Source organism: Aulonocara stuartgranti (genome assembly GCF_965226115.1).
Source record: "Aulonocara stuartgranti genome assembly, chromosome: 14".
Taxonomy (NCBI): Eukaryota; Metazoa; Chordata; class Actinopteri; order Cichliformes; family Cichlidae; genus Aulonocara; species Aulonocara stuartgranti.
Window position 1 is genome coordinate 25,158,069 of NC_138950.1, and position 27,708 is coordinate 25,185,776.

Sequence of the window (27,708 nt, forward strand, 5' to 3'; positions counted from 1 at the left end):
AAGCACAGACATTCAATATCCACACTGACAAAGAAAGCACAAACACACACACAAACACACACACACACACTCTGCCTGGGCCGACTAATATTCACGCGTGTCAGGTGGAACGGTCCATTCAGGGTGAGAACAGAGGGGTGCGTGTGTGTGCACAGGTCCTGCCTGGTAGCATTTAATGGACCAGTGGTGTAGTCCGATAAAGGGCAGCCATCTATCTGCACCCACCCAGTCAACTCTGACACTGTTTCCACGGAAACGCCACCCGCGGGAGCCAGAAAGGGAGGGTGAGACCTTGAGGGAGCATATTCTCCTGTGCTGTCAGACTGCCAGGAGGAAGGAGACCAGGGATGGAGTGATAGAGGGACGGAAGAGTGGAGGGAGAGCAGAAGGAGAGACAGAGGAGGGGTGCACCAGCCGCCTCACAGGGGTTAACTTTAATCAGACCTGACACACACACACCCCAGGAAAAAAGAGTGACAAATGCAACCAGAATCACATACTTACACAGATACACTTGCACAGGGAGAGGCGTCACACAGAGCCTGTGTTCATAAATGGCATATGGCAGACATAGAGCATGCATATGTATGTGCGTGTGGATGTCGTGTTCCTGCAGATGAATACACTGCGAAATGTGCAGCTAATAGAAAAGCAACACTTCCTGTTTCATTGTGAGATCGTTATCTATCACTTCTCCGCACTTTGTGAGTGACACAAAGAGCCTCAGATTCAAAGGAGTGAGATAGCATTGCCGTCCCATAGCCAGGTCAGTGTCATCTCCAATTATATCACAAATTAACAACTTTATCATTCATCATGTGAGTTGTGTCAGGTAATTTGTGCAGCCTGATTCACTTCCAAAGTATAGACAAAGTGTCAAACCTCAATATGTGTTTGCAGAAACCAAAAGATGGCTATAAAATACAAGCTAACATTGTTCATGTTAAATAAGACTGGAATGTCAGTCCACTTCTACTAATATTTTGAACCATGATTTAATCAATAATAAAGGCCATGATCTACTCAGTCATTACCAGCACTTACGAAAGTTAACAATAATAATAATAAAGAACAAAAATCTGCTAATGGAAAAAATGCACACTTTTGTTTAGCCTATTGTGATCTCATTACTTTACATGCTTTAGTGCAGTTTTCTGTTAAACAGCAAATTTGCCATTCTGAAGTCATTATCATCATTACTACAAATCCACACTACATAAAAACCAGTCTACACAGCACTAAACTACAGTGAACCACACTGTCCCACAGCCGCTAGCACCAATTAGAAGGTGTAATCTCTGCACATCTATCTGCCAGGAGGCCTGGGCACAAACACTGAGAAAAGAGAAAGCGGGAGAGGAGGAGGAGGAGAAAATAACCATTATTATTAGCAGGGCTGTCTGTACTGAAGGCCTGATCACCTTCTTTGCACACGCTCAGATTTCTGGGCTTTCTGCAGTCTGAGGACACACACATACCTCCTGTTAGGAAAGCTATTGTTGTAGACTTTTCCATAATACATCCTCATATCCCTCAACAACAAAATGCCACTAGTGCTGATGAATCTTAAAATGACATACGGGACGTGAGGGTGGGCCGATTTGTTGGTCTAGTGCCTCTGTGAGACAGATGGTGAAAAAGACTCTGTGCCAGGAAGCCTTTAGGAGTCAGGTGAGGTAATACAAAGAGTTCACATTTACTGGATGTAGAAGCACACAAGTCTTGGGTTCACGTCCTGTTTGTAGCTGTTATTTAAAGGCAGTTTTATTTAGTATTATCAATATTATTATTACATTTAAGCACCTTCCACAAACTAAATCACACACCAGAAGCTTGTCTAACATTTGTATGGGTTTCCTGATAAGGCGTGGCGGTGGCCACACAACTAACCATCTGGAAAATTCTAAGATTTTACATGCAATTGTTCACGCAACCACAAGAGGCTACGTGGGCATCTGCCGTTTTAACCCCCTTATGAAAAGAACAGTGTTGATTTTTTTTTCTGGTGAAGTTGGGCAGCTTTTGGCAAACTGTAATTGAGTTGTAAAAAAGCAGGATTTTTTTGTTTTTTATATCCTTCTGTGTAATGCCGTCATCCTCCTTCTGCTCGTCTGCTGATTACAGTCTGTGTAGTGTCTAGCAGTGTAACACTGACTTAATGTTATTTTGGCTGAGCAGAGACACTGCAGCGACCCAAATGTCCATATACTATAATCTAATCTAAGATGATTCTGGCTCCGGATTGGCTAATCCAACACCACTCTTCCTAATCTGATGTCTAATAGATGACATCTGGACAAGATGACATAAAATAGAAAAAAAAAAACACACAGGAGGCAATCTGAGTGACTTGTTTGTGAACAATAATCCCGCCTGTACAGTATGTTTAATCACTTAAGCATCAGTTTAGCTACATGTTTACCACAAAGAGAGACAGACAAACATCTTTTCTTTGAGTCAAAGCTTACAATGACACTCTGATATCGACCTTTTAATGTTGTGCTTTCAACCAAAATCCAATCACATGATTTTATTTCACTTTTATCGAAACATTTTAAACCGATAACTGAACCGGTTACGCGCTTTAGCTGAGAGTTTTAGAAGTAAATAATGAAATGCCTAATAAATAGTTAAAACGAGCTCGTCATGCTCACCTTTTTCTAGACAGCATGTGTCTTCCCTGCATTCACACCTCTCCCTAAAAAGAAATGAATAAGTACAGAGTCTATTTCTGCTGGTGTCAACACGTTCCTTTGAGTGTATAATGGATCAAATCATCAATAATCAATTGAATCTGTCACCTAGCGGAGGGAGCCCCCCTCGCTCTAACTGCCCATTTTTCTTCTGTCCACTCTGGAGGTGTGATACAAACCCTGAGTGGATGTTCTGTGTCTTTTTCCAAGCTGCGGGAGACCTTCTCAAAGAGCATAGCAACAGACCTGTCTACCCTGTAAAAATAGGATTGGCTTCTGTGAAGCCGACTCGACGCCACAGATACAACACACACACACTTCACTTCATTGATTATGCGCCCAAGCCCCCTCAGAGCCCAGCTTTACAAGTGATGTCTTCCCCTCTTCGCCTTGCTCGCTCTCCTTATAGCCCACATTTTCATCCTCTCGCTCAGATTTTGAGTCATTTACCTGCAACCGCATCAATATTTTAACCTTTCTGGATGCGGAGACTTCCATTATTTTTTCCTTTTGTATATTTCTATTGTTTCCTCTGGATAATGAAATGTTAATGTTACATGGGAATGAGAGACAGACTATAAACACACAGCGAAGACAAAACAGTGGGAGCCATGTTGCAGAAACTGTGAAAACTGAGGCCATCTTCATAGGTGGATTCTTTCTATTTAAATGTACACTTTATTGTATGCAGTAAGACAAATGCTGCTAACGTTATTAACTAATTTGACAATAATACATTTTTTGAAATCAACAGATATCATGAAAAAAGCTAAACCAGTTTCATCTTTATAACTTTAAGCTGCGCTGTGGTTTAGAGACGGCTTAAAGCACATTAGTGATCATTTTTGATTCATTTTAGGCGTCTACAGTGCTGATGCTGTGAAGAAACAAAGCTACACCATATTGCACCAAAGGACTCTCCCTGTTAAATTGAGCAATTATTAACTTGGAGGCAAAATATTATTTACATCCTGTTACTTGTTGCTTATTCATCGTCAGATTGAGCCGCTACAGATATGGTGGCTCTAAATTTTAGGCGGTACATCAAGTGATTTTCACAAATTATGCCAGTAAAGGGGAAAAATATGTAAACATTTCATACCCGAGAGTGTTTCATCCCATTATTTAGATATTATAGGCCTCTGCGAATCAGGGTCTGCACACTGTAGCATACAGATATTTCACACCAGCTTTCAGCAGCTGTCTATTAGAGTCCGATAACGCAGAGAGAAGTATAAAATGCAGGTGCCGGGGCAGCGGAGTCTGAGCAAACAAATACCCTAAGAGGTTGGACAGATGTATTGAAAGCTGTTGAGTGATGTGTTTTTTCTTTATTGCAGTGCACACTGTTGACCGAGACAGAAGGAAACAAGGATACGGAGCAAAGAGAGAAAAAGGGAGACGAGGTGTTTTAGCTTGGCCACAATGTGTTCATGAGGGTGTTACCCAGAAAAAGACCAGACTGCACTGTATACGTGGCTCACAGATTATGGCTTTGACAACACCTTCTTTCTTTTATTTTAATTTTTTTTCTTGAGTAGAATATTCAAAATGTATTGGTTTAAGAAAATTTCCAATAATCAAAAGCAAATTAAACCTAATCTCTGATTTCAGAGTTTTTGAAATGTGCACATTATCTTTAAATGTGCTCTCTTTTCAAACAATATGCTCTCATTAATGGTTTCTCGCTACATCTATTTGGGAAACTCAGATTGTGGGTTATCCTGGATTATGCAAAGGACCCTATGCACAAACACTTATCAGTTTCATTTCTTTGTCCTCCCAATGATATTCATGCCAAATCCCACAGCGCCATATCTTTGCTCACAGCTGGCAAGTGTAACTAAAGGATTATGCAAGCAGCTTCTACAAGCAAATAGATTTCTCTCTACTTCAGAGGAAACTGCTAGTTATGCAGCGCCTATCTGTCCGCCAGGCATGCACAAAAACATGTCTCCCCTTTTTCATTTTTTTCCACTTGTTTTAACAGAGGGAGATGGAGGGAGGAGAGAAGAGCAGGAATGGGAAAGTAAACAAAACGAGCATTGAACCAGAAGGCTGTTCGCGTATAGGCACAGCCATTTTGTATTGTACGGCTGGCTGTACCGTAAACCACAGGCGTGCACACCTTTGGATTTAATGGAATATGGCTGCTAAAACAATAGAAGGCTGAACTTTGCGCGAACTGGATTTGCATTAAAGCACATGATTAGACAAGGCGCTGCCTCCGCCTAACAAGCCAATTAACATATGCCACTGGATAAACACTGATTGTCCACTTAGCTTCTCAGACTGAGCCCCAGCTCATGACTGATGCCTCGTAGCAGCAGCGCTGTTGGAAACATACGACACGAGGCTCCAGCTATTTGCTGTATGCAAATATTTGGAAGGTTTATTTCCCCATAAAGCTCTCGGCTCAACTCTAGCCTATGACGGCAATTTCTGATTGTCTGCATGGCCTCCCCACCGTCCCTGGGGGAAATGTGTATTAATTAGCATCGATCTGGAGGAAGAAAACACAGAGCAGATTGGGGCAGGTCCAAGGCCATCACAGATGCAGAGGCTTACTCGAAATAAGGCATTGTACATTTTAAGCAGCTAGCTGTCATCCCCACCCAAAGCAGAACACAATAAGTGAAACATTAATGTTATTGTGTGCTAAATTAACTCAATCAACAATATACACCTTTTTTAACCTAGATATCGCTGAGCATGTTTTGCGGAGACATCCAGACTTTTTGTGCCTCCCTCAGGCACTTTCTAATATACTGTAAATACAGTCAGAGTGCTGACCTCAGCTCCATCAGCTTTTGGACCATTTTTCTTCGATAATGTCCTAAAAGCCATAATGTAAATGTTTCTCGATCAGCAGCAATCAAATGCCCCGAGATGCATTCCATATCTTCTTGCTGAGGAGGCAAGGCCTCTTTGAGCCATTAGACTCCAAACAGCTGTGAAGGCCTCGTTATGTGCACAGCAGTGTATCACTGGACTCTCACAGAGAGCTCTGATATCTAATTTATTTTTTAAAGATGCATCTATCAGATGATGTGCAGCAAACTCAGTTTAGGATTATGCTACTCTTTTTTTTCCTTTTCCTCCTCGCTTCCTTTGTCTGTCTCCGTCTTCAAAATTTGTGCGTGAACACATTTTGTTCTTTTAATCTAAACTCTGCAAAGGTTCAGTCACGGCCATTTTCACTGATTATATCTGAGCTTCTTTTGAAAATAAAGCTCTTATATTATGGTAATCAGTCAGGGGACAACAGGAGCAAAGAGCTGTAAATCACTGACAAGCCTTATAGATACAGCAATAAATCATAAAGCAAAGGAAATAATAAAACACTTACCTTTTGAACCCATTTAAAGCTGAAATTCATTAACCGTGAATTAAGAGAAATTCATCTGTTTTGATAACCGATGCATCATTTATCAAAACGCATGACAAGCGACTGCAAACGATCTTGACACTTAGACTTTCTCGGTTGTGCAGATTCTTTATTGCTTCTTAAATTAAACCTTAAAGTAAAGTGCACATCTTTGAGTTTTAGACAGTTGGATGGATAAAAACAATATTTGAATAGACCGGTGTTTGGGACTTTGGTCTTAGGGGCATTATAATAATTTATGCACTGGCCTTATATGGGGAAACATAGCTACTGCCTCTCAATATATATGAGATTTCAGTCAGAGTAGTTGGATAAACTTAAATGTTACATTGTTAAGCAATTTCCAAAGCTCCCTTTCAGAGAACATGGAATTTTTTTGGCTGGATGGCGGTACTGTGCTACTATTAATACAAATATTCTGTCTCAGCCAGCTGCAAAAAAGAAACCCAAGAACCATTTTATCTACAGTATGTTTCCATTTTTCAGAGACAAAAGACAAAGGAAAGGAAAGCAAAGGAAAGGAAAGGAAAGTTTGCTGGAAGAAATAGACAACAATTACACTTGCCCTAGGAGGCCGAGGGAACCTGACCACGTTGCTATGGAAACTCAAGTACAGCAGAAAGTAACACGAAAATCAATTCAGATTGAGCTTATCTCTCCTCTCTCTCTTTCCTTTCTCATTTCGCAAGGGCTACAAAGCATGCTTCCACTCTGAATCACATTTTTAACTATTGCTGGGCTGATGCAGCACTAATCAGAACAAACACAAAGACTTTCCTTCCATTCGACCCTTAAATGGGAGGGGAAAAAATGTGGATTATAGGATCCAGAAAAATGCTTCTTCAAACGCACACCTTAGAAACTGTATGAAAGAAAGATGCAGGCGAGAATGTGCTGCGACACAACACAAATCAGCCTCTGTCTCAGGCGCTCATTCTTGTGCTTTCTTTCCTTTCTCTCCATCCTCTTCACTCGCTCCCTCAAAGGGGCAACAGCAGCTGTACGCAGGTGATAAGCGTGTGCGGCGATGGGCGCTCGGCTGTGATAGGCTGGCTCAACTCCTACGCTGATGTGCAGATTACAGGCTGCGTCTGTCAAAAGGCCACTCTGCCCGTGGTTGTCACCTCGTGACGTCACTGCTGCAAATGACAGTTTGACTGGCCACGTACACGCACAGCGCCATTAATGCTTCAGTACGACGCGTCCTCTCAGGTTTAAGAACCTCTTGTACAAGAAGTCCCCCACATATCTCGAAATCATTAATTCAGTGCGGTAATATCACAGGAAGCTTAATTATAAATGTTTTTGTCTGCTTTTAATTGCACACAGACACACAGCTAGCACACAGTGAGGACATAGCAGACCCACTGTTTTCACCACAGCCACTTAGCAGCAGTCCACCGGGAGTTTGGGTGTTTGGATCTTAGTCACTGGCTGCACAATGACAAGGTGAGGTCAAAGACGGGCCACGAGTATACCGAGTGTGTGATTGTCTGTGTGTGTCTAAGTGTTGTTCTCAAGGCTCATGCCAAAGAAGAGGCAAGAGGAAAGAAAACGAGCCTTGAAGAAAAATAATGATGCTTGATGCCTCATACATCAAGGAAAAGATGGAGGGTCACCTTGCTGTGAAGTCAGCTGGTCATTTACTTGTGATGGATTCAATCTGGAGAGCGATTTGTCCATTTGTCACCGGTGAAGTCAACTCAAACTTGCACGATGCGCTAAAACTGTGCAGTAATTGGACATCTCAGGTGTTCGGGGAATGGCTAAAACAAAGCTGTATCAGAAGAAAAGTGACCAGTTATAGCTGCTTGGCACCAAAAAGAACATTAAAAAAAGAACAGTACAGCGACTAACAGTGATAAAAATTACGATAGTATATTTGTTGCACTAGTCCCAAACACTGATTAATGTTCAAGCCACCAATCAGCTCAATCCGGTTCATTTTCTTTTATTATTTGGCAAAAGAGTTTAAAGTTTGCGCTTTTATAATATTCTGATGATATTAGCAGGCTTCACCAGGTCACTGTATTAAGGGTTTGGGGTAGGATTAGTTTCACATCTTCACCTTTATTGGGGAAAATGGAAATCCTATAACAGAAAAAGTCTGGGGCTAAAATGCATGCAACAACATGTAATAGTTTCTAAAACTATGTTTGTTTAGCGCGTGGCAAAAATGCATCCTAACGCTAGCCCAGATGAACGTGAACAGGTCAACGCTTGAGGAGACACAGCAAAGAAAAGAAAAAGAAACAAAGTCTAGTCAAATTTGATCGACCCGAGAGGGAAATTCTGCCTCCCAGACACTGATTCTTATTTTCCATAATGCAACTCAATGGCAATCCTGCCTGGTCAGAGCACGTGTCTTTCAAGTCCCAAGCATTTTACAGAGGCTGTCCGGTAACATTTGTAGCAACTAAACCTGAGCTGAGATAACACGGAGAGCTCCCAGAGCTTCGTAACTCGGGAAGATGCAGTAGTGTTTTCACAAGCTATAGCTGGATGTTAAGACGAACTTATACATCCACACAGTGTTTGGTTGTAAAATTAGATCCCTCTCTCTGACTCTCTGATTGGTGTCCACTGCAGGTGTTCTGAAACCATGATCATGTCTAATCAGTGTTACAGATGCCCAGCATGGGGCCCACGGGCTCCCAGGCACTGTGTGAAAGTTTAAAGAGGCTCAATGTGATTCACTGTATTTTTACAGATTTACCACCCTGGGAGAAGAATAAGAGCACGTATTAATCCTTGATTGGATGGAAGATGAGAGAGAGAGAAAAAAATGGAGTGAAAAATCCCTATTAGGTCAGCAGAGTAATTTGAGTTATTAAGTGCCTTTTTTACTCTAATCAGTCACTTAAGATGGGATCAGACACTGCTGCATTATGGGATGTGACTGAGCACACCAGTTTGTCTCAATTTATCCCAGTGCTTGAGCTGGGAACATATGGACACATTCCTCCGTGAACCCCACCACCTGTCATGCATGACACATGCAGACACATGCATGAGCACAGGGTGCTTGCACCTACGCAGCCATTTCATTCAGCAGCCCACATACAGGAGAGTTTATAAACAGAAATTAATTGCTTGTTCCGGCTGTAATTAGCTCACACCATGCTTATTACTAATCTGTGTTTTGGCCCGACGCCAGGCTAGTTCTGGCCCGGATCCAGTCCATTTTCAGCCGAGCGTTGCTCTACAGTAATCCAAAAGCTCAGGCAGGATGGACCTTTTCCTCTAGATGAGCTTCTTTCAACCACAAAACTTAAATTTCTAACTTTTCTCTGGAAAAAAAGCTAAGTTATTTACATCTTTCTATTTCTGTCTTATTTGTTAAGGTAATAAGACAATGCGTATAAGATCAACAGTAACTTCAAATTGCATGTCATCTCGATAGTCTACACTTTCTTTCAGCAGATCGCACTGGCCTCCGTAACACAAATTTCCTAAAATGAGATCACTGCACTCGCAGCACACTCTTCCAAATCAGCGCTTATCTAAGCTTCTGTCTTCAGGCCAAGTCAAAAACAAAGCGGCATCCCCCATAGCCAAATTGCCTATTAAAGATGAGAGCATGTTCAGTCTCCCATTGCGCCTAGCCATCACCACCCTAATCATTCTCAGCCTAAACAGCCTAATGGCTGCCATATTGCTACTGTTTATTAGTAAACACTGATGGAAGAATGCCCGCCTCAACAGTTGTTGATTTTGTCTATCCGTATGGAGTATCAGCTGGGAATCACAGCCACTGTGCCAGAACGCTGCCTGCTGTTCAGTCCCCCATCACTAAACAGATTGCTTTATTGTTTTATGTGCATAGCGATTATGTCAGTAGACGGTTTAATATAAAACATGAACATCAGTGAAACAGTTGTTCAACAGATGAACTAAAAAAAAAAGAAAAAGGAAAAGAGAGGACATGAAAGGAACTTTTTTAAAAATTGCATTGTGTTTCTGTGAGAATGTACGAGTCTGTGCATCAGCTCCAGAGCTGGATTCTTCAAAGATCACCTTAGGTTTAAGATGCTTTTGGGAAGCCCAGTCCAAGATTGATTTCCCTCCATCTCAGTCTCAGTAACCCTTCTATCGATCCTTATCAAATATGTATCACGTCCTCAAGCCCTCACCACAACTAAGATGGAGACTTCAAACAGTGGAAGCTCAAAGAGAAAGTCAGAGGGGAGCGAGGTTTTCTTTATCTCTCCTCTGTGCTGAAGGAAGATCTGAATCCAAATAATAATGTACAAAGCGTAAAAATGTTCCTGAACCATCCAAAAACTGCTGCTTATTAAAGAACCTTCAAGATGAAAATGTGATCCCAGCTATTTTAAAGCCTCAAACATCAAAGCTTTCAAAATAACACGGTGTGAATGCCACCCAACAGCGAGCTAAGACAAGGCAACAGTGAGATGACTGCGCGCACAATGCGTGTACACAAGAAAACATCTCCGCGCTAACCTCACTTCTTGCTAAAAGGGTCTTGTCTCGTCCTGTTCCAATTCCCCAAACTCCCCTTCACGCAGCACTCATAAGTCGCAAATGCACAAAATGCATCCTTCAGCTTGCGTTCCCATAATTCTCTGTGGCAGCAGAGTGATTAATGCGCACAACTATTGATTTTGCTTTTTGCTTTTTTTATTACGAGAGAGTGGCCTTAGCCCACCAACCCAAAACACTCCTTATGTGACAACATCACAAAAAGCACCCCATCTCCTTTAGAGTCAGTGTGTGTGTGTGTGTGTGTGTGTGTGTGTGTGTGTGTGTGTGTGTGTACATGTTTAGACGTCCTTGTTGAGGACAGAAAATTGGCTTGGCACTATACTTGTGGGGACCAACAGTCACTTATGGGGACAAATGCCCGTCCCCACAAGTTTAAAGGCATTTTTAAGGCTCAAAATGTGGTTTTAGTGTCAGGGTTACAATTAGGTTATCATTAGGTTTAGGCTGAGAACCATAACCATTTTTAATGGTTATGGTAAGCGGCTAGGGAAAGCATTATGTCAATTAGATGTCTTCACTAAGATATGAAAACAAGCGCGTGTGTGTGTGTGTGTGTGTGTGTGTGTGTGTGTGTGTGTGTGTGTGTGTGTGTGTGTGTGTGTGTGTGGGGACTGGGAAAAGGGGTGCAGTGAAAGACAAGGGTCAGCATTTCACTAACTGCTGATCTGTGTGGGAGGAGGGGGGGAGCAAAATGATAGGCGGTGTTGTTTTCATAGGGTTTCACTGCAGAATGGGTGGAGTTTGGTGCAAACACACACATACACACAGGCACATATATGTGCTGATATGCGCACATGCTCATAATAATATCTTGAGCTTTCTCTGAATTCCAGTCATCGCACTCTTGTGCTTGACCCATTTTCAAGCCCCCCAACAACAAGATCAACAAACCCTGCTCGTGTGGGGAGGAAGAAACAGAAATTTGAAAGAGACTGAAAGTGAGAACGAGTGAAGAAAGCTTTAAAGAGGAAGACAGAGGGACGAGATCATGTGGCGAATGTGATGCAGTCTCTTGTTTACCAAAGAAAAAGCCTCACCCACACGTCTCTCTAGCCCTTCCTTCTCACTCTTTTGTTTCCTCAACTCTCCCCTCACTTCCTTTCTTCTAATCTGTCCTCTCCTTCTCGACATTTCATTGCATCTTATTCCCTCGCAAGCTCATTCCTAGCACTGTGCCCTCCTTTCAAGGTTGGCCTGACTTTGGGCGTGTTGAATTTACAGCCCCATCTCTGCCTGCCTTCTCAGTGCCCTCACTGTCAATCTCAGTGAAAAATGGAGACGGTGGCACATCACTGGCATGATAAAAATCCTGCAACAGTGATCACGTAAACCAAACACCTACAGTAGCCCCTTTGAAGACATCCTTTACATTCCCGCGACTGGGCCGCTGGCTGGTTAAGGCTGTGATTCTATTAGGAAGCAAACTGTTTAATTAGCCCCTATAAGCACTCACAAGGAAGAGAGACGAGTGAGCAGAATGCAAGAAGCCAACACGCATGTGACTGAAAAATGTAGCCAGATTTTTTTTTTTGTCCCCTTCGCCGATGCTCTGAGTATTGGATGGAGTTATTTGCATAAAGCAAATAAAAAAAATAGCATTTTCCATGCAGGAGGAAATTGACTGGGGCACTGTGCCAAGCAGGTTATGCAACGAAATGAGAGGAAAAGAAAAAAGTCCGACAGTCAAGGCCGGCGGAGGAGGATGGAAGAGAAGAGAAGTATTTTCCTCAGTCAAACATAAACATAAAAAATGTCAACATCTGATTTTATCATTATGGATAAACACTATATTACAATATATTATATATAGTGTATACAAACCAAAAAAACTCTCTCTCTTTAAAACGTGCGCGGTATGATCCAGTGATACAGGATATGTTTGTAGTTCTATTTTGCAATTAATAAACAGTTAATAAATATTAGAAATATTTAGTTTATCACAATATAATTTGCGAACAAAATCAAAACAAACAAAAAATGTGATATTTGTTAATAAATGAAGTATGAGGACATGTTTTTGGTTAAAAAAAAATTACTGAATAGTAAAAATATATTTATATAAAGATTTGGCCAAATCTAGACGACAGACAAGTGCTGTACTCTTATAGAATGTATGCACTTTCCAAATTTTATTCAAACATCGGAGAAGAAAAGTTATGCAATGTTGTGTGAAATTAAGAGGGTGGACAGCCAAGATGGCAGCACACCCTGGAAGTAGGCAGGACCTGTGGAGTCTCTTCCTTCCTTCGCACTCTAAGCCTGTGTCTTACTGTATTGCACAATAAAGCTTCCTGTCTTTCATCTCTAACCTAATCTCCTGCCCGAAAAGACGAGAGGCATGCGTTTTCTTTCCCTGAAGGAGGCCGTATCTCCTTGTGACAGGGAGATATGGCCTCCTTCTTCTTTTCCTGTCCTCTCCCCATCCTACCTGACCCCTCCTCACCTTTCCCCTCTTTACCAGCTGTCCCCCAGGGAGTTTCTGCAGGTCATCGGTCTGGCTTACACGTCATTATCATAGGCTGTGTCAGGTTTCCTCCCGGATTAGTTTGTGATAGGTGTACAGGTTTAGTTTCTCTTAGCCTAAGTACATTACAGCACTGGGCCTGATAGGTCTTGTCAAATGAATCATATCATTCATTTTGATTTTAATAGTTAGAAACCAAAGCTACAAATCCCCAGCAATTTAAAAGACAACGATATGAGGCTAACTATTACAAATGATGAGATGGTTGATAAGTGTTGTCAGTGGTCAGTGACAGCTGAGCCTAGTTCTTCCAGAAGTTTCATCCTGTTAAAAGAGAGTTTTTCTTCCCACTGTTGCCAAGTGCTTGATCAAACATTTCCCTTCTTAAACTCATTTTGTCATTTTGTCCTGTATTTTCATGTTATTTTTATTTTAGATGCATAGCACTTTCACCAACAGCTGTTTTTTTAATGTGCTATAGATTAAACTTGATTTGGCACAATCTTTAAAAAGAAAGATTCTGATGCTTTTTGGGACAACATCCTAGACCAAGATAGGCAGCAATCTGACATTATTGAGAAATACAAGTCAAATTATAATTTATTAACCTAGAGAAAGGATCCAATTACATAATCTAAACACTCACATCTAGGCACTACGCCGAAAATTCCGCTCTTTCAGTTTCAAAGTTTGATGCCTCTACTTGCAAAACAAAAGTTAAACCCTGAGAGCTATCTTGTGTGCATCCTTTCTTACCAACAGCATGATAACTTTGGGCTAATGTTCCCTCTTCATCTATAGTGCGCAAGAACAGTCAATAAGAAGTTGGTCTGTACACGGTAGGCACAAGAGGAACTAATCTACGACTTGACAGATTTCAGCTCACGACTGACGATGCAAGCACAGGGCGAATTTGTGCTCAAATTGCACAACATACGTAACTATGAACATCCTAGAGATGAGCACAAGGTCTCTGAGACAACATGTTCTCTGCAGCTCATTCGGCGTTTAAGCACTGGTTTTGCAGAAGCTCTTGTCTGAAACCAAGGCCGCCCAGCTCATTAAGCTGCCTCATATCATGAATGATAGGAGACAAAAGGCAGGTAGATAGAAAACACAGAGACACACACTAACCCTTTTCAAAAAGCACGGGCACTTGACATGCAAACACACCGGGGTGTGTAAAAAAAAAAGAAAAGCTCTGCATTTACATGAATGTGTGCACACAGGTAGTAAGACAACAGGAGCGCACACGTGCATTCAAATAAAGGTCCATCATATAAAATCCTGGCAGGACCACAGTAGGACACAGCTCAACTCCTCCCCTCCCTACTCTACCTTCCTTCCTTTCATATTTTTTTACCCCTTTCATCTCTGTATTAGCTCTGTCAATTGTTTATCAAAAGTGGCGAGGAGGCGATCGGAGCCGGCCATTTGAAAGCTCGTGCTGCGAGATCCATTTTAAAATTCATGACGGGTTAATGGTATGTTAGTGGCAACATTAGGACCCGGTGAGCTTGCATCATGCTCATTCACATTGAAAACAGGCCGCTTCAAATGACTACTAAGCAGTCCTCGTTCTGAAAGGTAATTCATATTGTAATTAACTTTTCAATCACAGCTGATTAATTAAGACAAGCTCTAGTCTGTAATTATGCATCTATTTTTGACCCTAATGTGAATCACTGGATATTCCACAGATGTCAGCAGCTGCGATTTGAGCCAGTTTCCTCTCTGCGACTTAGAGATCTCAAAAGGCAAAAACTCACACCTGAACATTTAAGCAGTGAGCACATTGTTGGTATCAGCTTAGATGTTTCAGAGCCGCAGGTCTTTATCACCATGATCTGCCACAATGTTTTAACCATTTTGATTATTTCAGCCTCTATTCAGAGAAATATCTTATAAAAGATGTGTCTTTCTTCTAATTCTGATGCACCGTGCAAAGGTAGAGAAGTGCACTTGATGTTACCGCTCCCAACAAAAACCTGAGATTAATAATTCAGTGAGGCGGTGGGATAGCTTTATTTTGTGTCCTCCGAGACTAAATCGTCTTTTATGTAAAACTGAATAAAAGAAAGGAAAGGGCTGTGGAAAAAAAAAAAGTCGGAAAACTAGGCTGGGCCAGACTGCATCCCCCTGCCATTGTCAAGCCCGGTTGGTATCCTTATGGTGTCTCTCACTCACTCTCTTGTTCTTTGCTCACGCACAAACACGAGCACACAACACACACACACACCTCCTAACCCTCCTAGAGTAAACATACCCTCTCCATAACAGTGCGCGGTGAATCCGCTCATGCATCAGAATCTACCATCAAATATTTATCACCGAGCAGCAGTGATTTTGACCGTGTGCTCATGCTTTTGACAGCACTCGCCTGCTGCAATACTTATTGGAGTAAACACAGACAATCCGATATCGTTGTTCTTTTGAACACTCGTGAAAGAACTCAAAAGAACACCAAGTGTACAATATAATCCATCAAAACTTCACTGCATATTCTATAGGCCGTCTGGCCTGCGGTAAAAAGCACAGACATCACTGTGGACTGTATCAGAGCTGATTTGGAAAAAATAATTGGCAGACATTGCATTTTAATTTGCAGAAATGGCACAAATACTACTCCTGGTCTATACACGGAGAGGCGTTCTTCATGTATTTTCTAATTCAGGACAACAAACTTTTGTTTTTGATCTAGAGAACACACGTAAAAGTATTTCATTTGCATGGACGCTTTTGTTTTTTCAGTCACACTTAAGATAAACATCATCTCTGGGTCTTGTCTACATGATTCATTTCATTTGCGGAACCTAATCATATCTGCATGCTGCGTATTTGCTCGCTCTCCGTGACATTAGGCAATGTCTTCAACCAGCAGCTTGCAGCGAGTAACTCGAGTAACCTCGAGTAAATAAGTCGCTGGCATGGATCAGAAGACACATCTTCATGCTTGAGCACACACATTTAAAATGCCACCAAAACACCGTCCCAGATTCTGCCTTCAGTCAAATGACATCAAGTGCTCACTTACAGGTCCCTGAACGCCACAGTATGAAGCAAAATCAGCCAGCGGGCAGTACATGGAGCAATCAAAGAGATAAGCATCCCATTTAACCTGAGTAAAAATTCAAGCTACAGAACGTTCTGGTGTGTTGCGCTATCCCGCTGTGCCACTGGATTCAAATAAGGAGGGTAAACTAGGTCATTGGTATGTAATGCTATGTAAACTGTCCCACTTTACCCCTTGCTGGACTCAAAATGGCGTTGGCTGAGGTGGAGTGTGTACAAGAAAGAGAAGCCCAGTGATTCAATGTGACAGTTATCAACATCCTCTGGCTAGTGAGAGGACATAGCTGTATAGAGCTGCAGAGCCCCAGTAATGGCAGACTCAGCCAGTAAACAGGTAAGAAGATGACTCACAGCTAAACAGAACACAGCGTCCAAAGAGCACAGAGCAAAGTGGAAGGCAACTGGGCATAAACAGCAAAAAAAAAAAAAAAAGGACACAACTCTCAGAAATTACCGGCATGGCCACTAAAAGTCTTTTTTAGTACATACCTTGCACAAAGTTACAAATGTGGTCGGTCATTTTAGCATCAATGTTTGCTTTTTACATTCAGATATACACATTAAGTTCAGTTATTACCATGTTGTGAACATGGAGGCTTTGAGTGCTAAAAGCTCTATATTTGAAGTTTTTCTCCTACCTGAGCTGAGCGACACGGTGTCTTTCTCCCATGATACGACAGTGACGTAGGCCTCCACAGAAGCAGGAATAATGCACTTGAACACGGCTACACTCCCTCTCATAGCCTTCTGGTCAGCCACTCTGACTGTGTAGGGTTCCCGTGATACTATTGAACAATTAAAAAACAGAATTAAAAGGCACGTCTCATTTACAGGGCAAAATAATGACATTATTATGCATTTTTTTAAAGACATCTAGGGTGAAGCAAACTGGGTCTGCCATCAAAGAAAGCATCAGAGTTCAGATCTATGGTATAAAATTGCAAAGAAAGGGACACTTTCCAGGGTAGTGGAAAGTGTAGCTTAAAGTAGAGACACAAGTTTCACCTAAAAAAATTTAACTACAAAACTGGTGCATGTTATAGCATGAACTTCTAATCTTATCTGTGTTTCAGAGAACACAGTCCACAGCAGGTATCAACCACCTTACACAACTCCTTGTAGCTATGTAGGAACAGATCAACGGAGGTGCATAACATGGGCTATTCAGACCCCCAGCCTCCGTCAGAATGCTGCTGAAGTTCTACTAGAGGTGGGACGCACCTCCTCAGTATACATTTAGGCATGGCTGGGCTAATTGGCATCCTCCACTCACCATTAGTTATTGCTGAGCTCCTCTCTTCCCCTGATTGTTCAACACATTTGGCCAAAAGTCTACTGATACAGTTACAAAACTGATCATTGACCTATGCCCTAGGGTGTCCTGGTTAACATTCTTATGCGTGAACGTGGTGTTATTTATGGACAAATATTCCAATGCCAGAACAGTGCCTGGATTCAGATCATTCAGATTAACTGTCATTGCCCAGATGAGCACTGAAGTCCCCCAGTAGGACAATGGTGTCTCCAACTTGGGCCACTTCCATCACCCTACTCAGGGACTCCAAGAAACTACCAGAAACTCAGAGCTGTTATTTTGTGCTTTACAGTCAGGATCTCTTTTTTTGACACTAGGGAGAACCCCAGTTTTCAAGCACGCTTCGATGATACAAGTATGCCCACCTCTGTCCGACACTGCCCTGTCCAATCACTGAGGGCAATAGCAGATTGCACTAAAGTCCAGCCTTCTCCAGTAGACTAGTTCCAAAAGCTGTGCATTGAAGTCCAACATTATCAGGCCAGTTTCTCCTAATCTAAAGCGCTACCTTAGGTTTCTTCCCAAAGAGAGAAGTGACCTTGCATGTCCTGAGAACAACTTGGGATTGGACCATCAAGGGTTCTGCCTGGCAACTGTCTGATCTATACCTACAGATCAATCATTAGTTGCTCTAAGCCTTTAAGCAGCATTATTGTAAGATTTTGGACCTTTGCTGGACTTAACCACTAAACTACAAAAAAATAACACACTATCAGTACTACAAGTGTTGTACACTCAGTCTGTTAAATTCATACTCATGCAAGTTCCCCCATCATCACAATAACAACAAGTCCTTCAAACCCTTATCTGGAGACTCACCGGCTTTGATGTGGACATCCTGACTCCTAATCTTGCCAGAAGGGTTCTCGGCAGTGCAGTAGTACGTGTTGTCATGGATCAGCTTGCTAAAGCTGGATGGCAGGAAGTTAAAGATCTGGAGGGTTCCATTGGGGTGAACGTGACGGATGCCGGGGACATCGTAGATCTCCTCGCCGGTAGCCAGATACCATCGCAGCGAGGCAGGCGGCGCACCCCCAGCAGGACAGGGCACAGAGGTCCCTGTGGTGCTGGCAAATACTACCTCTTGCAGAGATGCATTGACAAAGTATAAGCTGGAATGTAGGTCTTCACTGAAAACTGGAAAAGAAAAAAAATAGGAGAACATCACAATCTGTGGTTTTGATTTTATTTATCAGTCTTTCATTTTTAAATTTTGCAGTAATTATTGCTGAAAGCACCACCTTAACATAAGTTGATAAATAAGCTCTTGATATTAAGCTCTTGATATTTAAGTATCAATTTAAATTAGTTAAGATGAAGAAGATTGAATCAGTATTTGTTAAAAATCTCTGACTCCAAGTGTTGCTTATTCATTGCTCATGATCAGCAGTTATAGATTCATCAGTGTATTCCCATCCCTGGGATTTTGGGAACATTAAATTAACATAAACTCCCATCAATTATGAAATAAGGTCCACGGCCGTGATTATGTTCATGCTTCGGTTTAAACTGGCATCACTGTAAAGAGAATGGCATTAAATGTAGTTAGTGCAGGAGCATTCTCAAGAGGATAGGAGGGTAATAAATGTCAATGTTGGCTCAATTAGCTGCATATAAATCTACAGCTGTTTGATTTCAGAGTGAAGAAGCCAAGGCAGCAGAAGTCTACGATCTGAGGTTCTGTGAAAAGACAGTTTGTTTGTATTTCAGGCAAAAATACAGCATTTGTGTGTGTATGCCTTGTCGCCTCAGCCTGGTGGCAAAGCTCTGCAGTAAATGGCTTACAGTGGCACTGGCAGCTGGCTTGGACCCTCTCTGGGGAGAAAACATTTTAGCACTTCATAAATTCCTAACAAGGTTTCAAATTGCAGACATTTCCATCCTTTTCTCTGCTCCAGTAGCTCTGAACTAGCAATGAGACACTCCACTGACCTGCACATGTACACATGCAAAACACTCATTTGAAGATTAGGAATTCAACACACAAAAATTATTATGGAGGTAAGGATCACTGCTGGAGCCTTTCTCCTGAGAAAGGAATATGCAGATATATTGAAAAGTTGGGCAGAGACCTATATTTTCAATGTTATATAAAGTACACTACACCACTACACTAAAAAAAACTATACAGACATTTCATTTAAATGTTTTGACTGTAGTTCAGGGCAGGATAACTATTTATCAAAATAAAAACAGACAGTATATTTTTCTGTGAGATTATAAAGCTATATATTTGCTACATTAAGCTTAGATAAAACAGTGTTCTGTATATTGCTCCCCCCCCCTACAGTATTTTCTTATAAATGTATTTTTTTCTTACAAAATAATTTAAATAATATTATATTATAAGGGGTAAACTGTGCTTCTGCAAATAGACAGCAAGTGAAAGAGTTTTTTTCCCCCAGGAATATGAATAAATGGCGAAAATAACCTTATCTTTTATGTTAGCTTAAATTAGCGCTATAAAGGCTAATGCTAATTTAAAATAAAATACAAAATAAACGAGCTAACACTGATATTAGTAGCATTCAAACCCGCGAAAAACTATGTCAAAAAAGTGCACTCATTTTAGATGTACTTGAAACTTCTAGATTAAAATGTTTAGGCTAACAAAGTTAGTTGTTTTTTGTTGTTTTTTTAGCTAGCTAGAAACCCACAAATGGGATGGTAGCTGTTTATTCTTCCTGTATTAAAACACACTGGTCAGAATCATATCAATTGTTATGTCAAATTAAACAATGCTGTTTTTTCTACTGAGACTGTAATATCACAGGTATCACTGCAATATCTCACCATGCCTGCCTGGTCTCCCTGGTTGGCAAGAATGCAGCCTAAATTTTATTACCAAAAAGGAGCAAAGTGCTTTATATGGCTTGCATTATAGCTTTTAGGGGGCTCTAATCACCTTTGTGAGGAAAAATGTAAGACACAATAAAATAATATATTTATAGAAAACACATTTTTGATGCTGTAATTATGGTTTTTAACATGTCAGCTGTGACTCAGACTGTAGTACAGCCCACAAGTAGCAAGTACCAATCAATCAATGTCTGCGTCCCTTTTTTTATACAATACGTGACTCTGCTTGCTGCCTGTCTGCAATATGTTATCTGCCTGTCCTAGAACATGCCCATATGCATACATGCAAAATATTTTCTGCAGATTCATTTGTTTAAAGGGGTGATAAGATGTTTACACAACTCATTATGTTTCTCAGATATGTGGAAAAAATAGGTATTTGTTAAATATAGTGTATTATATAGTTTATATCTTATAATATATATTGCATATACAGTTTCTTCAACAATATATAAAGCAGATTGTGTAAATGTCACATATGCGTTTATAGAAAGACTGACTTTTTAAGAGTGGGTGGTCCAAATAAAATTTCTGCAATGTGCACTATATATGCTCCCAGCAGAGAAACTTTCATATACCTGTACAGTCTCTAACATCAAAAAGTTTTAGCCAATTTAAATATTTTAAGACGCTGTGGGATTGTGCGCCGGGTTCTCGATGGGTCTGTGGCACCGGCTAAGATGAAAATAATACATCAAAGTCATATTAAATTCTGATTCATTCTCTTTTTCCAGCTGGCACTGGGAGTATCAATCTTCTCAGTGCTCTGTTGATAATACAGATCGGAGGTGATGGTGGTGGTAGTAGTTTTTTTTTTAGGGGGGTTCAGCCTCACCTGATGGTGCTCAAGGTTAGTGAGAAGGAGAGGACACTTTAAAATCACTCGTGTCAAGATATTTTAAACATACTGCTTTGATTCGTTTTCATCCAGCAGAGAATTTCCCTCATGTGAAATCCAAAATACACAGCTGATTATGCTAAAGACAGTTTGTGTTGTGAATGAGGTGTGTGTGTATGCATGTAGTAAAACGTCATATTTTGTAAACTTCAATTGATTGGATTTGGGGAAGTAAGTTAAGAAAGTTTGTCAATTTTATTTAAACGAAATTAAAAAATACACATAATATTTTTTTTTAATTTAAAAAAAAATCCAGTTACAAACAGCTAGCACACTTCAAAGTTTTCCAATCAAATTATTCAAGTGAAGTTAATTGACTCTTGAAGATGTTACAATAGAAAATGTCTCGAGAGAAGATAGATTAAAGAAGTGTGCAGTTGCTTGAAAAGCTTCTATTCTTCGCGAGCATCAGAGAAATTGGATTAGGATTTATGCCACGGCTGTTTTGATATTCGCCTATTTCACATTTAAAAGTAGGTGAGAGCTATTCAATTTAGACTGGCTGAGTGAGATTGATTTAATTTAACAAAGAAATGGACTCTGGTGAAAGTGCGCATATCGCTGCACTGCTCGTTTTCCTAATTGACTAAACTCAGGAGCCAGACCGCAAAATGGTGTGATGACGCATGTACATCACTCCCCTCGACCTCACAAAGAGCAGCAAGTCATTCCCCAACAAATGGCCTCAGGGTCCAACCACTTACTACATTGCCCTGGAGGAAATCAGTAATTGGCATAATTTTTCATGAACTCAACTGTAAAAGGTGAAATAAATGACACTGTTCAATAATGCATTATATGCATCTATAATTGACTATGATTTTTTTTTTTCGGGATCTTCAGAGGGACAGGAGGAATGAGGAAAGCTGTTTTATGTAAACCTTAACTATCACAAGAACTTTTTTAATATTTACCCTCTTTTAAATGTAAGCTTTTTATTCACTAATCTGGTGCTTACTGTCATAGTTTTGAGTGCTATTCTTGCAGTTTCCTATAGCTAGCTCAATTGTATTTTGTTTGCACGTTGCACTTCTGTAATTCCCACTGTTTATGCAACTGGTTTAGAAAGCAATGAGACAGATATTGGAGCAATAATGTTAAAAACTATCATTATTTACTATTTTTTAAGACTTTCAAAGCTATAAAGAAATCTCTACAGGGCTGAAGTGTATGTGTATGAAGTGTTTGTGTTTGGATTGCGTTATAAGCATGTAAGAATATATAAGAACGTATATAAACACATCAAACGCGACTATATCACCAAAAATAAATAAATACATATAAAATCACACTATTACTTACATCAGCGGTCCCCAACCCCCAGGCCACGGACCGGTAATGGTCCGTGAGTCGTTTGGTACCAGGCCACGAGAGTTGAGGCTTGGGTGTAAAATTTATGGTTTTCTGGGGTTTTATCGGTTTTTAATCAGGGGGGTTTTTTTTAATCATTTTTATCATTAACTCGGTTTCCCTGGGTCTTTTCCCGAGTGTTATGAATAAATCTTTTTTTTTGGTAGCAGTGCTGGTTTTCTTTTTTTGTATTTATCCACAAACCCTTAAAGGCCGGCCAGTGAAAATATTGTTGGACATAAACCGGTCCATGGCGCAAAAACGGTTGACTTACATGGAATAATATTATCATTCATTTTATTACATCTGGAGATGTGTTTGTGATTCTGAGTCATAAAAGCCCAATAGAGGCTCTCCTTTTAGCTTTGCTTTGGTCTCCACCCACTCGTGCTAAATGCTACACTAAGTTCACCAGCTAGATGCCAGCTGTCTCCATCTTTTGTTTGGTTATGAACCAATATGCATACATATTTTTTCCCCTTAGAAGAGCTTTCTTGTCAAACTAAAGAGGCGTGAAGAGTGAACAGAAGTTATCCATCATAAAACAATAAGATGCAAGACACAACAGTGGTGTGTAGCGACAGGTGATCATTTTTGGAGAGTTTATTACTAAAAAAAACCCATTGACCATATAAAAATATTCCTTAGAGCACCATTTTGTATTGTGTTATACTGTGTCCTCATTCTATAGTGTTTTTTAAGTGCATTATACACGTAAAAACATCACGTAAAAGTTTAAAGGTTTTTATTGGGAATGTAAGATATGGGAAAATTAGCTCTTTGTTTATTGCCATCTGCTTTAATGGGACGACAAAGGTTGGTAGTGTGTCTGTTGTTAGACTGCCACACAGATATTTAAACATAACTATACAGTTATTTCTTGCAGAGCTGTTGTAATCTATTGTCTGTTTAATGTTATAACTGAAAAACTATTAGAAAAATCTGTTTATTGAGTGTTTGACCTTCTGATGATCTGTTTCAGAGAAGCTGTAACATTCCTACAGAATTACTGTATATACAGCAAACAACACCTATTATGAGCCATAGCTGTGCTCCTTTCCACAGCATAACTGATCGGCTGACAGGCTGTTACCATCCACAGCAGAGCCACGTAAACAGTGAATCAGTGTTAATGCAAGGTAATAAAGATTAGTATACATGGTTGATTCCACAGGTCCTGAAGTCCTTGACTCGCCGCTTAATTATTTTTCAGCCTGACACATGCTCAAAACATGCTACAGTCACTTTTTGTGTGATGTTTTCCTCTCTCATGTGTCCTTGCAAGTTAAGATGAATGGTCCCGGTGCCACATGGGACTTCTCATCCCACACCAACATATTCCATCTTTTATGCAGCTGCTAGTTTTTTTGTCATGAACTCTCTGTGACATGTGAAGAAGAGAGAACAGCAGAAAGCAAACAAGAAGGGGCAAAAAGAGAATCAGAGAGATAGTGGGATTGATTCAGCTTCCCATATTTCAGGGGGCACTTGTGTTGCATCTGTTGAGCGAGCAGATCCATTGTCTGAGTTGTCAACGCCACCGCAGCATGGGGACTCTGCACTGCATGGTAGCGTGGCACCGGGTACCTCATAGTGACAATGTGACAGCAGGAACCTTGGGTAATTAAAGCAGCTCTGTGCTCTGTGCCCTCAGGGCATGTCTGCCTGGGATGTGGAGATCATACCTGGCTCACTCACATTCAACACTAACAGCTGAAGCAATTTTCAACCTTAACAAATTCCTGCTCTGTGCATTTATGGATAGTAGCATTAGTGTGATGTAGGCAGCGCTCGAGCATGTGATCAAGCTTTATTCCCAGCAGCTAAAAATAGGGCCTTGACCTGTGGGTGACCCAAATTTGAAATACACTGTACAGGTACACTGCATTTCATTTAATCTGATTACCATGGATGAAAATCATATTTCACCAAAGTAAGTTATTTTTTCTTTATATCAGTCTATGAACTTGAAAGCAATATGTGTAGAGCTATGTATAGAGCTAGGAGCTCTGATACAGGGAGATGATAACCAGCCAGGGCCAGGGAGTCCACTGTGAGTAAGCATTCCCACTGATCTGATCTGGCCAGAGGCAATACACCATGCATGGAAGTTAAATGACTGTATTCCAATTTGCTCTCATGAATATTAAGCAGGGCTGTGACAGAAAGGGCTGGCTGTACGCAAGCTGCTGATCCACACCGACAGATCAGTCCTCTGATGTCTAGGAGGGGCGGGCAACTCTAAAAACGAGGCCCCCACAGCAGATGAGCCTCCTCCTCCTCCCTGGTCTATTTTCATGTCTTAAATGGGCCAGAGTGGCTGGCTGTCTCATCAAGGGAAAGCCAGAGACCCTGGACTGGTTCTCAGTTAGTATAACTAAGCAATAAAGACGTTGATGTCTAAATTATGCTGCTGCTACTGCTGATGATGATGAGTGCAAGTGAATCTGATGAGGGATTATACCGTAGCAAACTATAGCAGCTCCCTCTGCTGCTGCTGCTGATGAATAAAAACCTCCACTAGTAGAAATCTAATATTGCTATGTAATATAACAAGCGCACTAGAAGGTGGAGGGAAACCAAGGTCTGTAATAAAGTAAACAAAAAAGCACTGCTTTGAAATTGTTGCATATATCCACTGCAGATTTACAAGGAGTTGGATTTTACTATGTGAACCTGGAAAACGCTGCTACTGAACCGCAGCAGCTTCTCCAATTAGACCAAACTTATTACAGATGATTTAAGATTTCAACACCTGCAGTTTTACCTATTAATTAAAATAATTTTCTAATTTTACTAAGACCTGAGGAGAGCAGCACTGCGCTGTTGCCTCTCCTCAACCCAATTAACATGAATAAAACCTGTGTATTTATAGAAAGCTAATGCTAATCCTTTTGACAAACATGCACAGGATTGTTTGTTATAAATATATTTTAGGGGTGATTTATTCCCACAGGGTGCAACATTGATGGTGTGCTGTATAAAGTAATCCAGCACTGCTAAAAAGAAGCATTTAGTAATGTATTTACTGTATAAACCAATAATTTTTTTGTATGTTACATAAAATAATCAGAGGACTATCCCGTGAACTCCACAGTGGGGGTTGAGTTGTTATCTTTTAATTTTAATAAGTTTGCCAGGTGAAAGTTGATTGAGAGGAGCGAAGATACTTTATATTTATACACCGATTAATAATGTAAATGCTTTTATTTGTGTGAAGGAAACATCAAATGGAAGGAACCAAGTAACAATCAAAGCAGCACATAATCTAGCGAGGGTCTCATTTAATCACTGATTTATTATCTCTGCAGACTCACCACAAACACAGGCATGCTGGATGCCTTTTACATTTAAAACGATGTTACCTTTTTAAATATAAAAGAAAATTTATCAATGAATCAATTTTTGTTTAATTTTTAATAGTAGTTCATCTATTTTAGCTAGCTAGAAAACTTTGATTAATTGGTGCTACGTAGCGCTCTGCTAGGATTAGCTAGGCTAATTCAAGTCAGCACAGCTGTTGCTGCTTTTTTGGAGCATTTTTGGTAGAAGTTTAAAAAGTTTTAACTCCAGTATTGGTGAGTGAAATTATTCTACTTTGTTAGTCTGGCACTTAGCACCAGTTAGCAGGTATCTGTTTTTGTGATGTTTATGGATGTAGCTTGCTAACCCAACTTGCTAATTTGAATAATAACTCCATCCTTTCATCTAAATACAATAACTTCTCACTCGTGCTACTACACACATGTAATGTGCTCACTTATAAGATACCGGTAGCATTGTTCTGCTTGCCTAAAGTCATGGTATAAAGAAAGTAGACCATCTGTCAATATTAAGGTTTATATTGTAGAACAGTTTGGTATACAAAGGAGTTTGTGATCAATTCAAAGGCTGCAAGGCGCCCAGGCCCTGTGGCTGCAGAATAAGCCGCAGTCATCTCCAGCAGCTCTGTGGAGCTTTTCTATAAACACAACACTGTGCATTACAGTCAGAAATCTCCACTTTGGTCTCATTTGTCTAAAGGACATTGTTACACAGGTCTTGTGAGCTTGTTGCAACTTTCTTAGCTGTGCCGTCATGTCCTTTTCAGTGACAGTGTCTTCTCCTGCCTTCACCCTTCCAAACCTGTTCATTCTTTTTTTAATTGTACTGTCATGAACTTTTAACATTTAACATGCTAACTGAGGGCTGTAAAGTCTGACATGTAGCACTGAAGGATTTGTTGCAGTTTCTCAGCTTCTCATTGCTCAGTCTGACCTTGTGGTGAATTTGCTAGGAAATTGACTCCTGAGAAGACCGGTAACTGTCTTGAATGTTCACTGTAGAATGATGGACTTCAGACTGTTTGGAAATGGCCTTATAGCCCTTCCCAGATTAATAGACGGCAGCGGTTGCTTCGTCTAAAATAGTTACTGATGTCTTTCCTCTGTGGCATCATGTTAACACACACCTGAATGCTCCGGACCATCAAACTGCCAAACCTTCTGTCTCATAGAGGGCCTCCCATGCTCTGATGATCAGTTAATCAAGTCCATTTGACTAGCAGGACCTGGCTTCTACTTACCCTCTTAATTCTTGTGGATGCCACAAGGTTGTACTTAGTTTTTCACACACTTTGTCTACATTTTGGCTTAATTTTTGTTAAATAAATAATGACGCAGTGTAAGGTCTGAGGTTCTGAGGTTGTATTTTCCTAATTGCAAGATCGGCTGTGGCCAAGATTATTATGTTTAATACATAAAAATTTAGAATTTAAAGAGGATGTGCTTTTTTTTTACCATAACTGTATATTTTCTGCCACAGTTTTTATTCAAAAAATACATCGCTAAATCAGTAACCCATTCTCTTAAGAAACATATGCAAATACATCCTTTAAAGAAGTAAGTCCAGCTTCATCGAAGAGTCTGCGTTGCTATGGCTCTATATTTATAATGATGACTTTATAGAACAGTCAGGCCCAGGTTTGTCAGAAATAGACATCATAATCTTCTATCCTTTAAGACTGTCTGTATGTATTCAACAGGTTTGATTGAGCCTTCACTGGATATAATCAAATCACCTCCAAAATAATCTAATGGTCAACATACACTGCCTTTCTTGATAACATGATTAAGCAGCAACATTCTCACTGAACAGATGCTTTTTCAGTCTACCAGAGGCCCA

General features: G+C 40.5%; 1 protein-coding gene across 4 annotated transcripts in view; it reads right to left on the reverse strand.

Annotated features, from left to right (window-relative positions):
* The window catches only part of dscamb (Down syndrome cell adhesion molecule b), a 134,084-nt gene that overhangs the window by 95,535 nt on the left and 10,841 nt on the right, over nt 1-27,708 (reverse strand). For all 4 annotated transcript variants that reach the window (XM_082501857.1, XM_082501856.1, XM_082501859.1 and 1 more), the window contains exons 2-3: nt 18,258-18,575; nt 16,762-16,908 (exon numbers count right to left, since the gene is read on the reverse strand). In XM_082501857.1, coding sequence (XP_082357983.1) covers nt 16,762-16,908; nt 18,258-18,575 — 465 coding nt within the window. The remainder of the gene's footprint in view (nt 1-16,761; nt 16,909-18,257; nt 18,576-27,708) is intronic.